Here is a 16,023-nt window from a genome sequence, read left to right as displayed (position 1 = left end):
TTTTTTGTATTTTGATCATTTTTCATTTCAATCATTCTGAACATAAATATTATGTTACTGCAACCGATTATTTCCCAGTTATCGGTTTCAATTTTCTTTCAAGATCATGTGGGAGTTATACACACACACACACACACACACACACACACACACACACACACACCCGGGGACAATTCAGAGTTGCCAACTTACTAATATTCATGTTTGTAGACTGTGGGAGGAAACCAGAGAACCTGGAGAACATACAAGTATCCTTCCTGGAGTCCAAACCCTGGAACTGATGTCTCCGCCCCAGCAGTGCTACTAATGGCATCATCATGCTGCTCCAGAAGTACAAAATACTTTTGCATAAGTTCCCGTTTGTGACATCATATGGGGTAAATAGAATAGATGTCTGTCGCTTGTGACAGCGGGAGACGGGCGTGGGGGCTGGATGCTTGGCCTGGGGGGACCAAGCAAGGCCTGGCATCCTGCCAGGCTTGAAAGGCGCTGGGGGGAACCCTGGTTTTGGTTTTGGGCTGAAATTTTACATTTTAATTAAGTTGCACTAAACTGCCTAAATAATGACTACACACGACTATTAGACACTCATCTGTACAGGTTTTCAGCAAAAACGTTGAATAGGTGTTTCTCGCTCTTTAAAGTGACAGAGCCTAGAAATGGCTCATTCTGGAAGGTACTGAAACTCTCAAGAATTAGTACAAGTTCAAGTTTTGTATCGACCATAGAACTGTTTTAACCCTCCCACTGTCCCAATGGGTGTGACCCCACGAGGAAAGTTGACCATTGAGCAGGGTTGATGGTTTATCCCTTGGGTCCATGTGGCAGGGGTGAGGAGTGAGCACCACCTTAACCGTTGTATTAAAAAAAATCTGCTTGTTTTTTAGAATTTTTTAAATTAGTAGTTGTTTGTTTTTCATTTCAGTTCTGTTCATTCTTCAACAACGCCATAGGGATTGAAACATGCTCACCAGTTAAACCCATATTTTACATTTATGACCAACAGCACAGTACAATAAAAATATTACTTTACCTGAATAAACACACACGTGCGTTTACTGGTAATAACTAAAACACTACTAGTGTCTGAATAATTCTGTTTCTGAGGAAATTGGATAACATTTTTTGCAAACAGTCTTATTGTTTATTCTGATTGGCAAAATATTTTTATCCCCCATCATCCCTGCCCCTTTAGGAACCTTTGACCTCTATGACCTCTGAGAACATTGTTTTTATTCTCTATATTCGTGATTTTCCTCCGATTACGTTTACAAAAGTTTTCTAACCTTCCTGTTTTTATCTCGCTGCACATTTTAAAAAACAGCTCTACGAGGACTCACCGCAGCAGATCCCAGATCAGTTGGTGTGAAAAGACAAGTTACACCTAAAACAAGAGCAGATTTTACCTTCTGTGACTCCGCAGTTGTGGTGCAACGACTTCCGGTGACCCTCCAGTCCCACCAGTCCAGCAAACATCTTGTTTTGGATGTTAAAAGCGGTTGTCAGTCAGAGATCCCGGTTCCGGAGGGTTACATCGACCATGTTTTTAGGAACCAAGCGAAAGGAGCTGATCTCATTTCCGTTGTGGAAAATCAACCCTGTTTTTTTGTCTTTTAACTCAGTTCTGTTCAGCAGGAGAAAGCGGCTCCTTCAGACACATCCGGACTGACAGACTCGGATCTGGACTCTGGAGCAAGGCTCGGTTACAAAAAGCCGCCAGCTTGTTTTCAGCAGCATAAATCCTTGTATCCGTTTCCTTGGCGCACAGATTGGACAAACATCCGGTTGTTAGACGGCTGAACGAGACTAATCTGTGCGCTGGCAGATTGATCACTGAACGGTAATCCAGTGTTGGATCCGTTAGTCGCTGCGCTGTGCCCGTGCGTCATGCGTCATAGAACCGCGGCGTAAAGGAGGAGAGGAGAGGAGCTATACGTGTTCAGGAATTTGACTCCAAACTCCTCCGGCCCGCCTCAGAGGACCCTCCACTAAACTAAATACTGCGCTTAATTCTGTTTTTATTCCTAACTTCAGACCAACAAACGGAAAAAAGTCAATTAAAGTGTCATTATTTTTAATCCAGTTATTAAAATGGACTCAAAAGAGTTAATTAAAGTTAGTAATTGTGTGTTAAACGGTGGTTTCACGTGACAGCAACAATTATTTCGTTGTTTAGTTTTTTCCTAAGCTCCAGATTCCACAGCTGTCTCTCCGTCCTTCTTCCCACGCTTTCAAAGGCTCCTTTCACTCCGCTCGGCTGGCGGATGAACGACTCAGTTCACATGCACACCCACAATAATCAGCAAACTGCCTCCGACTGGACCTCTGCTTCTGGTGTCCTTTTAAATCACACACATTAAAGCCAATACGGTTTTCTACGTCAGATCCAAATAACTTCTCTCATTCTGCAGCTTCTTTCTCCTTTTCGTCTACATTACTGACATTTTAATTCAAATGAATGGCTTAAAATTGGGTTATTTGTAAGACCTGAATTTGTTTTACTACTTTTTACACGGCTGCTTGTATAAATGTGAACAGCAATTGAAATCTTAATTCCGTTAGTAATGCAGTACTGCGGTATTGCCGCAGGAGGGCAGCACGTCATTGCCTAACCTCAAAGGAAACGTTACTATCGTGCGAAATAAAACGTGAATTGTTTTTATGCTATATGACTGAGTTTAATGAACTTGAACATTTGTTTGAATGCTTTTTTAAGCACACTAAACAAAATGTCCTACATGTGACTGTCACATACATTACACAGAACTAAAATGGTCAGATCTGAATCACATCTGGAAGTTGGAGACTTTAAGTACTCTAGAAGGGTAGTAATAATAATAATAATTATTATTATTATTATTAAGTCGGAATGTTTTTACTATTATTGTTATATTGTTTTCTTACATTTTCCCTAATTATTATCATGTTTGATTTTTATTACTCGTATCATGTGTCACTGAAGGTGTTTTTTTACTAAATTTTATAAATTTCTTCCTCATAAAATTATGACACATGAGAAAATAAAACCATGTGCAGATGCTACTGAGCACATGTAGTACCTGAGTTAGCCAGAAGGTGGCATACTTAATTAACGGCTATGCTCTCAGCATCTGTGTTCAAGAACAGAAGTTTAGTCACAAAGTAAAATTAACAATAAGAAGATTAAAGAGTAAAAACGAGATTTCCTTTACCTGCTTCCAAGCATCGGGTTTCCAATTTTAAACTCTGACGATGCAAAACTACTTGGATCCATCATCTTGCAGAGAAATGCCTAAATGACCAGGGGCCTCGTTTATAAAGCTTGCTTACATGCAAAACGGGGTCGGAAAACTGCGTAAGCAACTTTCCACGCAAACTTTGGGATTTATGAAAGAAAACTTAGTGGAAAAATGTGCGCAGCTTTAAGCTGACTAAGGACCTGGCTTACACACATCGCTGGACGTGGAGAGCACCTGCAGTGCTGCTGATGAGAAAGATAACATTATGAAATCCTGCAGCATTATCACTTGTACCGCTTCGTTTTCACACAGAACAAGACCCCCACATGCACACACACATACACGCGTGCACACACACACACACACATGCACTCGCAAACTCACACACACACGTGCACACACACACACACACACACACACACACACACACACACAGCCTGAAGCACAGAATACAGAATATCAGCAGGGGGACAGATTGAGACAGAACGTCATGCGTCTGTGACAGTGTGTGTCCTGTCACTGTGACCTGATTGATAATGCGCCCTGGCTACTTAAACAGGGAAGATCTCTGTTTGGTTGACTGGTTAGCGCGTGTGACTTTCACCTGGGAGTCTGGGGATCAAATCCCGATTGGACCACTTTTTATATCCGCCACAGATCTCTCTGAAGAACTCACAACATTGACGGCTTCAGCAACGCTGTGCCACTCCGTGGATTTTCTCTTATTTGTTTTGCAAAAGCACTTCCTTTCATTTCTCCACCTCACCCACAGGTACCTCAACTTCTGCTTCCTTGATCTGCCTTGATCTACGGTCGCCATGTCATTGGTGGAGCGCTGCAACAGCCGGCTTATGTATACGCATGAGATCCACAAGGCACATTGCATTGATTATTTATGGCAGTAAGTGGGCGTGGTGAGGGCGGGATGTGACTAAAAAGCAGCTGAGAACCTGTCGAGATAGTTTCTGATTTATGAAGCGGAGATTGCGTGCAGCTGTGTGTCCTCCATGTTTGATAGATCACACACCTGATGGGTGTAAGTAAATATTTTTGCTGAGCTTAAGTACGGTTTTAGTAAAGGTTCTACGCCATGTTTGATAAATGAGACCCCAGAAGTGTGGACTCGAGTCAGACTCAAGTCATTATATAATGACTTCTGACTTGACTTGATAAAATCTATAAAGACTTACGACTTGAACGCCAATGACTTGCGACTTGAATCGACATGCAACTGTTGACTTGATGATGGCCTGAGCGTATTTGATATTTCAGCACAAAAGTGGCGCAACATGGACAAATATCCTTCTTGGTTCTGGGTCTGAGCTTGTTCTGCTAAAAGCAGCAGCACTTTGTTTAGCATCAGTTTCAGTTGCACTTCCTGCTTGTTTGAGCACATAAATGAAGCTTTAATTCTGGAAATTTAAGGACTTTGACTCAACTTGGACTTCCAGATCACTGACTTTTGACTCGACTTGGTTGTCTTTGACTTGGACTTGACTGCAAAGTTTTGACTTACTTGTAACTTGCAAAGCAGTGACTTGGTCACGCCTCTGTAAATGACCGACAAGGGGAGCTGCATTTGAGATTGTTTAAAAAAAGGCTATTTTGCATTAATTCTATTTAATTCAGATCAGCAAACACATTTGAAATAAAGTTGACCTGAGTAAATAAAAAATGCCATTTTTAAATGATTTAATTTCTTAAGGGAATGAAGCTCTCCAGAAAGAAGCCTGGTACTAAATCTAAGTATCTTTGTTAAATCATGAGTTAACTCTGATTAAACTTATTTAGAAGCCGCTACTACCAAACCTGTACTTTTAAAAAATCACTGCATCCATCCATCAAAGTCCACTTGTCTGGGGTCGGATCACAGCGGCAGCAGCCTAAGCAGGGAGGCCCAGACTTCCCTCTCCCAGCTCCTCCAGGGAATCGCAAGGCATTCCCTGGCCAGCTGACAAACATAGTCCCTCCAGCGTGTCCTGGATCTTCCCTTGGGTCTCCTCCTGGTTGGATGTGCCCAAAAAACCTCATCAGGGAGGTGTCCAGGAGGCATCCTGACCTTAGTTAAGGCCAATCTGAAAAGTACTCAAAATTCAGTCTGGAGTAAATCTAACACTAAAATATCATAGCTAGTCAGACATGGTGGTGGTAGTGTGATGGTGTGGGGCTGGACCTGGACCACTTGCTGTAACTGACTGAACCTTAAGTTCTGCTCTCTAGCAGAACATCTTGAAGGTATGACCTTTAACCTTAAACAGGCTGCTCAAAATGGAAAACCCTCCAAGTTTAGTAACGATTAGTAAATTGCGCCGTGCTGATGTCAGACGCTCGTTACCGTTATCACAAACCGCTGCAGAGGGAGGAGGGTTTAACGAGGATAGAAGCTACGAAGCAGGGGGGTTGTTTTTTGAGTGTGGGCCTGTTGATGTACAAAGGTTGCATGCTCGTGGTCTCAGACTGCAGCAGGAGCCGGCAGCCAATAGTTTCACCGTGGATTACCTGTGTGTGTTATGGAGGGAGGGAGAGACGGGCAGAGAGAACACACACAATCCAAACATTTTAAAGTTTGGCACAGAACTTTTATTCATGCAACACAACTGCAGTAATCAGATTATTATGAAAAAAAACTTCTATTGTAACAACGCTACTGTAGTAAAAACGAAAAATGGAGTAACGCTAACCCTAAAACAACAAAACGCACTAGTGAAGCGTGTGGAGCTACACTACTCCCTCCTCTGTGTCCATGTGGGTGGTTCTGCTGCAGAACAAATCAGCCAGCATGTGCTTGGGGATCTCAGAGCCGCGGACGTGCAGGGTGTAGCACGCATCCTCCACCTTCCCCAGGCTCTGGCGAAGCGTGTGCAGCTTTTTGGAGACCTCGTATGGACCCGTGTTCCCGATGTAGGAGAAACCGTCGTGGATCTGCCTCAGGAACTGGCTCAGCTGGAAGGGAGTCTCTATATCGCCGTTGCCCACGCTGCTGATGCACATGCGCATTAGCTCCCCCGTCAGATCGGCCACGCCCAGCAGGTAGTCCGCTGGCGTCACCTGGAAAGTCAGAACGTGAGTTCCTCGCGGTGCAGCTTCAGCAGAACCCTGAAGGGAAAACACAGAAAGATAAATTAGTTTTTCTCAGAGGCTAGACAACTCCAGGACGAGGTTTTCTTTAGGCACACCTTCGGATCCGCCTTCTCTGTCCCCATGAACACCAGCCTGGCGTTGATCTCCTCCAGGCTGATGAGGCTGCGATGACGGATGTAGTGCAGGAAAGAGACGGCCTCCACATATTCTTGAATTCCTGAAATGTGAAACTCCATTAGAGTAAAATCACATTAAAAAGCTGTTTCATCTTTAAAGCTGCTACCAAAAACACAGATCGTGCATTTGTCCTCAAAAAACAAAACAAAATACAACCATGTATGATGAGCTTTAAACGCTACCTGAAAACAATCCCTCAAAAAGAAACCTTTTCCTGTTTCTGTTGCTTTGTAGAAGAGCAGTGTGTGTGTGTGCGCGTGTGTGTGCGCGCGAGCATGTGTGTGTCATGCTACGACGACCCCTCATTTGTTTCCAGCTCCTGAGTAAACAATAATCAAATAATCACAGGACGGAAGCGGTCGTGTCTGAAGTTTACTTTTGGAGCTGGAGCTGGACTTGAAAGGGCCGGTTCTGGTATGTCCCTGGTCCCAAGGTGCTGCAGAGCACTGTAGGAAGCATTATCTCCACTTCTCTCCTGATTATCTGTCACTTAGGAGTCTCCTTTTAGCACGTACTCGAGTCAAAACAAACGAAACTAACAACTACGCTCAAAAAGGTCGACCCAATTAGACCTTTTAAAATGAAACCTAACTGGTTTTCTAATCTAAACACCAGAGACTGATGTTTGTTTACTTTGATAGTTTTGCTCATTATGAATTATTCCCCACTGTTTAGATTAATTAGCTCATTCAGTATGTCATGATTAAAGGTAGCTATTTTCCCCAAAAAATGAATAATTTTAATGACCTCTGAAATGTAGAATCCTGAAAAACCTCATCCAATCACTGTGAACATCACGTTCTTCATTAATGGATCCTGATCCATCAATCAAACTGCCCTTTGGCGTCCCTCCCCTCTCTGCACACACCTCTCTATGTGCATGAATCGTGTGTTCTCGACCTGGAGCAGCTGAACAGGAAGTGAAGCCAGAGTACGCTGCCTAGTGTAACAGACTGAATGTTCCATTACGTTTGCAAATTGTTTCACATCGTTTGTACATTCGTTATGTGTGATCCGTCAAATTCCATTGCTTGGAAGGATGTCCTCTGCTGCCCGCAGATAAAAGGAGAAGGAAGTGACGCCTAACCAGTGGTGGTGCTCTGAGGAAGCTACAGTGTTAGCCGAAACTTGTCAGCTTAAAATGTAAAAACAAATCTTTTCTAAAATGTTTTTAGAAAAGAACCAAGCAATGGAAACGTTTCACGTGTTCCATTTAGAGTTTGGTTCTGTTCTTGTTGGGAAACATTTAGGTGACGGACCTGTCGTCTAAGAACACAGCCTGTACTCTGTCGGCTGGTGGAGTCACCAGTTAGTTGCCTCTGCAACAGCTGGGTTCTGGATGTCTTTACCTGTTATTTGCACAATTGTCTCTATGTGTTTGCAAATATGTCTAATAGAATAAGTCTATTCTATTCTATATGTCCGGCCATATAAAAGAACATGTTGATAAAGTGTCACGTGTGTCTTTTCAGTGCAACTACGGCCTAAACTTTGCATGTTTTCTCACAGTTTTTTGTCTCCAACTCTTTACACCCCAGTGAGACACAGAAAATATTATAAACCAGGCAGAGATGCACCAAAACTATTCATCTGGCAACAAGAATTGGTCAATATTCAGGCCCGTTTGGTGATTGGCTAGCCCTCTATAGAAATGTCTCAACAGTTCACAGCTGCGCCTCTCTGACTTAAAGGGAAATGACACAACCCAAGGAGAACAGGACATAACATGAATGAGAAGGTTACACAAGAAGCTGTTTGTTGTTTGTTCTAGAGGAGCGGTTCTTTGGTCAGTGACACTAACACGAAGAGGAATCACTGGATAGAACGTTCAAACAGAGACTGAAGGGGAGAAGCAAACCGGAAAAGGAGGAATTTTTCTTGGCACCACATTTGGAAAAGACAGAGTTAGGAGAGTGCACAGCCCACATGAATCATATCTACAACAACAGATGAGAACTGCGTCTAAGTACTGGGAGTTATAGCTTTAGTACAGGGGATAAGTTTATGGTTTACTGAGCAAGAAGAGAACCAAGAGAAAAGTACGTTTCTGTTTTCACAGAATCATCAAAGTGTTGCACGGCCTTGTTATCAGCGTCCACATTTATCCCCTGATGGTCCTTGTATAAAAGAACAGGCACGGCTAACTTCTCCTCCAGCTAAAATTATCTGGGAAACCCGTAAAGTCAACTCGGTCGCAATCTAATAAGGTTAAAAAAGGGAGGGAAAAAAAAGAGAAGAGGCCACTAATTGGTGGAAACTGCCACTGGTCACGTCGTGGAGGACACAGCAGGGCCTTCCCAGCTGCTAGATAACAGCTCACTCCCACTAATGGCTTTCTCTCAGCTCTGCAGACATAATGGCTATGGGTCCTGGTGCTGGTCAAAAACAACTTTATCAGAGGGTGTGTCTGTCAAAAGCATCAGGATCATGTTCTCACGCCATCAGCATCAGACAGATAAATGACTTAACACCAGCAACAGTGGAGCAGTCTTTAAAACCCTGAGCTCGTTACAAAATAAAAAAAGTTGCCAGTGAAAATGTCATTTCACATTTGCATGTGACAACTCACCTGGAGTAAAAGCTCGGTGAAACTGATTAATATCTCCTCCTCTCAGCTCTTCTGCGATCTGACTGATCTTCTGCCTGACTCCATCCAGCTTTCCTTCAGCTTCATTCAGAACGTCCTCAGTAGCTGCAACACTTTACAACCAAAGGGAACTAGTAGGAGGCATTTATTTAAACTCATGTCAAATTTATTCAAAGTTATTTCTCATTTAAATGACTTTTAACATCTAAACTGTTGTGTTTCTACAACTTCAGTCTTTGATTGCTCAATAAGTTTTACTAATAATCCAGTAAAGGAATAAACGTTGTGTTTTGGCTGAGTTGCACATCTACACGAGTTAACGGACTGAACGAGAACTCACATGCTTGACTATTCCTGGGATTCCTGCTAATAAATGTGCTGCAGCTCATCACCAAGCTGTTCCTGGAAGGCTTGTGTCATTTACTTGTCACACTTTGTGTTTAAATTTTAATATGAGAGCTATTTGATTATCAGTCTCTTATTAGTAGGGTTGGGCATCGTTTGATTTTGAACGACTCCGATTCCAATTCCTCGTTTTTATTCCGGTTCCTATCGATTCCCGATTCCGATTCTTTCAAGACATGGCATGTTCTACATGAGCCAGCTAACCACAGGTCCTACTGGATGAAATAATCTTAACTTCAACATGAATTTTAACTCTATGAACAACATCATCACCTTCATTTAGACAAAAACATGTTTTGGAGGAAAAAAGAAAAAGACTTGCAGCACAACCAGTGTGTTTGTTTCTGACCACAACTAAAGTCTGGAAGCAGCCTCTGGGATGAGAGGCTAAATGTCTCCAACACATCCAGAAACGTGCAGCTGTTTCCAGCTAAAACTCTCAGGATGATCATGTCCAGGATGACTGAGAACTGCACCTCCATGCTGCAGCAGCTTCAGTCACAACAGAAACTTAACCGTAGCTGCTGTCAGTAACAAGCTAACAGGTTTAAACATTAAAACTCAACAGAAACAGTTCAGAAAGGAAATTTCACAGCTTCGTGTGTGATTTATTATTATTATTATTATAAGTTATTGTGGCAGAAGCTGGTGTGGTCCACCACAGAGAAGCTGCTCTAGCATGATGACTTTAATTATTCAGCCTTCTGACGCGCGCGCGCACACACACACACACACACGAGTGTTGGTGAGCGGCTGCGTCTGACTGCTGACGCTCCGTGTGTGTTTTTATTTCTGCAGTGAGACAAAATCACCTCACACCGTCCAGAGTTTGTTCTTTAAAGCTTCTATTAAATCCACCGTGTTGACATCTTTTAGCAAGTTTCCTCTACGCTGCAGGAGTTAAAGTTTACATTATGGAGTAAAGGTTCGGCAGACGCGTTTGTTTATATTTGGCCGCTGCGCGCCGGGTGGGGGGAGGGGGGACTCGTGCTGCACACACAGACAGCTGATGTGATCAGCTCTGGAAAGCGTTGATCACAATTTGCAGATCACGTTTATTTTTCAAGGAGATCGGCCGCGGATTCCTCTTCCGTCGGCATTCTAGGAATCGAAACTAGGGCCTAGTCCACACGTAGCCGAGGTTTTTAAAAAACGAATATCTGCCCCTCCAAAAACTTGCATCCACACCACCTCGTTTAAAAACAAAACTCTGTCCACACGTACCCGGATAAATACGTTGTTAAGGACATGCCAGACCTGTAGGCGGCAGTACTTCCCCCGTTCTTAACCTCGTCCTTCGTCTGTGGTCTTCCGCAAGGAGCAGTAATTCCGCTTGCAAAAAGAAACAAGCAAAAAGCGCTTGGACGATTGATAAAGCGAGCGCAGCTCTGAGGGCATCCATGCTGTCGGCTAGTGTAAACACAGGTCGCACACGTGATGTCAGCATTTTTTGTCGCGGAAAGTGACGTTGCGGACCTTAAAACTCCGGTTTTGTCTGTCCACACGCAGACACCCAAAACGGAGAAAACGCAGATCTTCACTTTGGCCGGAGTTTTTAAAAAGATCCGTTTTCGTGTGAAAAAACTCCGTTTTCGTGTGGATGACAGGCCAAAACGTAGAAAAATATCTACGGTTTGGCAGATCCCCGGCTACGTGTGGACAGGGCCTAGGAATCGAAATAAAAAACTTTGAACGATTCCAGGAAAAATGAACAGTTGGAACCGGTTCCAATCGATGCTCGATTCTCGATGCCCAACCCTTCTTATTAGGTACATTTCTTGTCATAAAGGGCAGATGTTTACAGGCATGAACTTGGGTTATCTGTTGATAATTATTACCAGAAACTTAAGACCAAAAGTATTCCCTTTGTTTCAATAAATTAACCTAAGGCTGCATAAAATCGAAGTTGGAAAGTCACTTACTTGGTCACTCTGTGCAAAAGAAAAATGGTCCTCTTGCTTTCAATAGTGACATCTCGACTGATCTTAACGAGACGCTCATATTTGTCATGCTTTGCATCAAGCTCCTGCTGGAAAACTTTAAAAACAGGGATAGAGTTGTTGTTTGTTTTTGCAGTGAATATATTAATCACAAAGTCAGCTTTTAGGGTGCAGCTAGTTACCTCTGAAGGCTGTGATGACCGGCGAGGTCGAGTTGATGCTCATCTCCTGTGCAGCATCAACTTTTTTCCTTAAACATACTTCACCTGGAACTATTAAAAGGTGATAATTCAGTATGAATTCAACAACACTTCTTTTTCTGTAGTTTATTTAAAGTGGGCTCTAAGAGAAACTGCAGCAATTTTGCAGGAATTTCTGGACCAATTTTTACTGACAGTTATTTGCTTATTTAATTAATTCATTCTATCTCTGATAACTGATTAATTAATTTATTATTTATTTATTTATTCAGAAGGGAAAAATAAAATCTAATGAGCAAATTACAAATATAAATGAACGGTTAAATAACAGGTTTTACAGTAATAATGATAAAGGAGGAAAAAATACATCACAATAGTGAAGTTGTCATTTTCTTGCATAAAATGTTTGCACCATGACATATTCTTACTCGTTCTTTTCATTTAAATATATGCGTTTAAGTATGTGGTGTCTCTGCCACATAAACAAAGCAACACTGCTATGAGTCGTGTTTTGCTCTAATATCAGTAGTTTCAGTGTGGTCACAAAAGACTGCAATGGTCTCTGTGTACTCATGGTTAGAGCTTAAAGTTGGCTTTGTCTCTAAAATCTTTTTATTCTTCCTACTGCGTTTCTGGTTTATTTATTGAGAATGTTAACTAAATCTAATTTTAGTGCTTATAAATTTTTTGATAAAAGGATGTTGTAACTGAGACTGCTTTCACTGATATGCTAAACGATATATTTGCAGTACTGTAAAAAAAAGCATAAAATTACCTGAAAAATTACTATTTCTAGAACACACACACACACACACACACACAGTAAAAAACTATAAACCTGTTCTTTGCACAAACTAAACTACAAGTATGTTTACTCCCAATCAATTACATTTTTAATCATCAGAAAACAGTCGCCATGTTGTTCTGAAGGACGAGGCTACTCTAGTAGCTAACTGGAAATGTATTTTATAACTTCCACAAGAAATTAATAATCTTAAGCTGCTGACTGTGGCAGCCCACAAAACCTAGCTAAAATAAAGGTAATAATTTCTAGTTTCACATACGAGGCTTACCTTCCCTTTTATTCATGCCTTCAATGTTGCAGGTTATATTTTAGTGAATTCAGTTAAAGCTAGGCTAGCTAGCTAGCTAGACGAACGTTAAATATTAGCCTTCGTCTCCGCGCACTTTATTCCACGTTTCTGGCGTTATCGAGGTTATAAGACAATGACTATCGACTCTTTCAGAGAAAACGTACGTTGCGAAACAAACAAAATCATTAATTAAAGTCTGTGAATCATGTCACGCTAGAATAAATTTCTTATTTTTGTCAACAAGCATACATGTGAACCGTAGTAACACAGGAAAACCTAAGTCACGCCCATCTACTTCCGGGCCACGGATCCCCCCAACTCAAAAAAATGTATGAGAGGATTAAAGATTTTTTTATCCCGTTTGATATGTGCCATGAATTTCACATATTTTAAAGACACAATTTAATTACAAAAAGTGCCTTTTTTCGAACGGCGGGAAAAGTTATTTCTGTTAAGACGTAGCGGAAACACAGCGAAGTGCATCATGGGAAATGTAGGAACTGTGACAATTGAGTTGTCAAATTACTAAAATGATAAATGACCCCACTTGTACAGCGCCTCTCAGAGTGATGACTCCAAAGCGCTTTACACTGCAGTGTATCATTCATCCATTCACACACACATTCACACACTGATGGTGATGAGCTACGATGTAGCCACAGCTGCCCTGGGGCGCACTAACGGAGGCGAGGCTGCCGAGCACAGGCGCCACCGGTCCCTCCGACCACCACCAGCAGGCAAGGTGGGATCAGAGCCGGGATCGAAGCTGCAACCTTCCGATTACTGGACAACCCGCTCAACCTGATGAGCTGCTGCTGCTCTCAAAATACATATAAATGTATTTGAATGTGTGGTTTTGCAACTATTTTAAACACGCACACACGCACGCACGCACACACACACACACACACACGCACGCACGCACACACGCACACACACACATATATATTTTTTAAAACCTTTTTCAACATTAATCTTATATTTGTTAAGCATGTTTTACTCATTCATTGTAAATTATGAGTCAAAGCTTGTCAGATGTCCATTCAGGTGCACAACATGCATTCTGAGTTAAAAAAATATTTTGCTGAAAATAAATTTAATCTTAAACTAATGTCTAATCCTGACTTGTTTTCCTCATTTTTTTCAGGATATGTTGCAGAAACAGCAGCCCTAGCAGGGAGACCTATAATGTCCTTTCCACAGTCTTTTCTGGGTCACCTTCCAGAAAGACAAGCTGAAACACCAGATTTCGATGTGCCGATCCTCAGCTGCTTTATTCCTGGCTGCAAAACTCCCCAGCAACAGCTAAAGGTTGTTGTCCAACGACACAGAAGCCATATAATCTACCCCTGACTTTTAAATGAACAGCATCCTCTTAAGGCAAGTTATTTGTTACGCAAAAGAAGTTGAACAAGCGTGAAATAAAGAGTGCCTGTAGGTGTTGGGTGCAATTAGGGCTGCAACCTGTCACTAATCAGATACTGCAGGTTAAAGCTGTTATCAGAAGAAGCAGAAGAAGAACAAGAAGAAACAACCTTGTATATAGCACCTCTCACGATAAAAATCAAGAAAAGGAAATATTAAGACTGAAATATGTAAATGAAAAAGAAAAAGGTAATCACTGAATCCTGAAAAATACAGATTTGACAAACACTACTGCATGAAAAGGAGCTAATGAGGAAAAATAGGATGAGCAGGAGGTCACACCAAAGCCACCCTGAACAAGTGAGTCTTCAGCTGCTCTTTAAAGGAGACCACTGAGTCCACTGATCTCAGGCTCAGGGGAAGAGAGGTCCAGAGTCTGGGGGCCACAGCAGCAGATGATCTGTCACTGTTGACCTTTAGCCTGGTGCTGCACAACCAGTAGGCTTTGATCACTGGACCTCAGGGACCTGCTGGGGGTGTAGGGACTAAGAAGATCACCAATGTAAGATGGTGCTTGTCCATGTAAGGCCCTATAGACCAGAACCAGGATCTTGAAATGAACCCTGAAGTTGACTGGCAGCCAGTGAAGCTGGAGGAGAAACGGGGTGATGTGGGTGTGTTTGGAGGACTTGGTCAGAAGCCGAGCACAGGCGTTCTGAACCACCTGTAGACGGTTCAGGGAGGTTCTGCTCAGACACGTGAAAAGAGAGTTACAGTAGTCTAAGCTGGGGCAGCAGTAGCTCAGGTGGTAGAGCGGGTTGCCTCATGATCGGAGGGTCATGGGCTCGATTCCAGCTCTCGCCAGGGGTATCCTGCTGTTGTGTCCTTGGGCAAGACACTTCACCCAACTTGCCTGTGTTAGTGGTGGTCAGAGGGGCCGACGGCGCCAAATGTCAGGCCTCCCCAGGGCGGCTGTGGCTACAAGTAGCTTACCATCACTAGCAGTGTGTGAAAGCGTCTTTGGGTGTCTAGAAAAGCGCTATATAAGTTCAATGCATTATTATTATTATTATTATTATTATTATTAAGCGTGAGGAGAACAGTCTCAAGATCAGATCAGGACAGAATGGGCTTAGCAATGTTTCTGAGATGGAAGAAGGAAGAGCGAACAAGAGAACTGACATGAGAAACCACGGTGAGAGCTGGGTCAAAGGTCACACCAAGATTCCTGACCAGGTTTGGTGTGAGAAGCAAGCTCACCAAGAGCATCACTGAAGAAGTTTATCTGGGCACAGAGGTATGATCTCGGTCTTGTCTTCATTCACCTCTAGAAAGTTCCCAGTCATACATTTTTTCATTGAGTCTAACAAAGTCTAACTAACAAAGCATGCAGCAGCTGCTGCTTCCATATGGAGATGTACAGTTGAATGTCATCTGCGAAAAGATGGCAGCAGATTCCTTTAAAAGAGCTCAGGATGTGGATGTGAGCCTTGTGGGACACCATGGGCAAAGGAGGTGGAGGAGGGCTGAAACCTGGAAACGGCCACAGAAATAGAAATTATGAGATAGTATCTCACAATAGCATCTCATAATTATAAGATCTGTTTTTTTTAAACAGAGTAGCAGGAATGGGCTTATTTTTGCTCATTTTAAATATATTTTTAAACATTTTCTAAATGCTTTTTTATATTTTTACATTTTTTTATTTTTTGTTTTTGTGAAGCGCCTCGTGATTTTTATCTTGAGAGGCGCTATAGAAATGATACTTTCTTCTTCTTCTTCCAAACGTGCTTTCTCTGTACTTTGAAGCGTTTCATGTTCAGTCTGTTGGTCATCTGTGTATACATGGAGATACGATGTCTGGGGTTCTCCAGTGTTTCAGAAATCCACCCTTCTTCATGAGGAATAAATTGTTATATTTCAAGTAATGTTTCCGAATCCAAGGGTAGGAAGCTT

The 16,023-nt window shown here is 42.3% G+C and overlaps 2 protein-coding genes across 4 annotated transcripts in view; both read right to left on the bottom strand.

The window, feature by feature from the left end:
* disc1 (DISC1 scaffold protein) overlaps positions 1-1,696 on the bottom strand; it is an 86,612-nt gene extending 84,916 nt beyond the window's left edge. For all 3 annotated transcript variants that reach the window (XR_008565636.2, XM_054749831.2, XM_015943947.3), the window contains exon 1: positions 1,407-1,696. Coding sequence is in view for 2 of the 3 variants with exons in the window: in XM_054749831.2 (XP_054605806.2) it covers positions 1,407-1,476 (70 nt within the window). In the remaining variant the exon portion in view is untranslated. The remainder of the gene's footprint in view (positions 1-1,406) is intronic.
* Positions 1,697-5,775: 4,079 nt separating this feature from the next.
* Positions 5,776-12,930, bottom strand: tsnax (translin-associated factor X). Its single transcript, XM_015943948.3, has 6 exons — positions 12,682-12,930; positions 11,591-11,680; positions 11,391-11,505; positions 9,046-9,176; positions 6,395-6,516; positions 5,776-6,314 (listed from the first exon to the last, which is right to left on the bottom strand). The coding sequence occupies exons 1-6, from the start codon at positions 12,695-12,697 to the stop codon at positions 5,937-5,939; spliced, it is 852 nt and encodes a 283-aa protein (XP_015799434.3). The 5' UTR covers positions 12,698-12,930; the 3' UTR covers positions 5,776-5,936.
* Positions 12,931-16,023: the final 3,093 nt, after the last annotated feature.

The sequence above is a fragment of the Nothobranchius furzeri genome, chromosome 12 (genome assembly GCF_043380555.1).
Source record: "Nothobranchius furzeri strain GRZ-AD chromosome 12, NfurGRZ-RIMD1, whole genome shotgun sequence".
In the NCBI taxonomy this organism is placed as follows: Eukaryota; Metazoa; Chordata; class Actinopteri; order Cyprinodontiformes; family Nothobranchiidae; genus Nothobranchius; species Nothobranchius furzeri.
The sequence above is the reverse complement of the archived record's forward strand: the minus strand, read 5'-3'. Positions and strand labels throughout refer to the sequence as shown.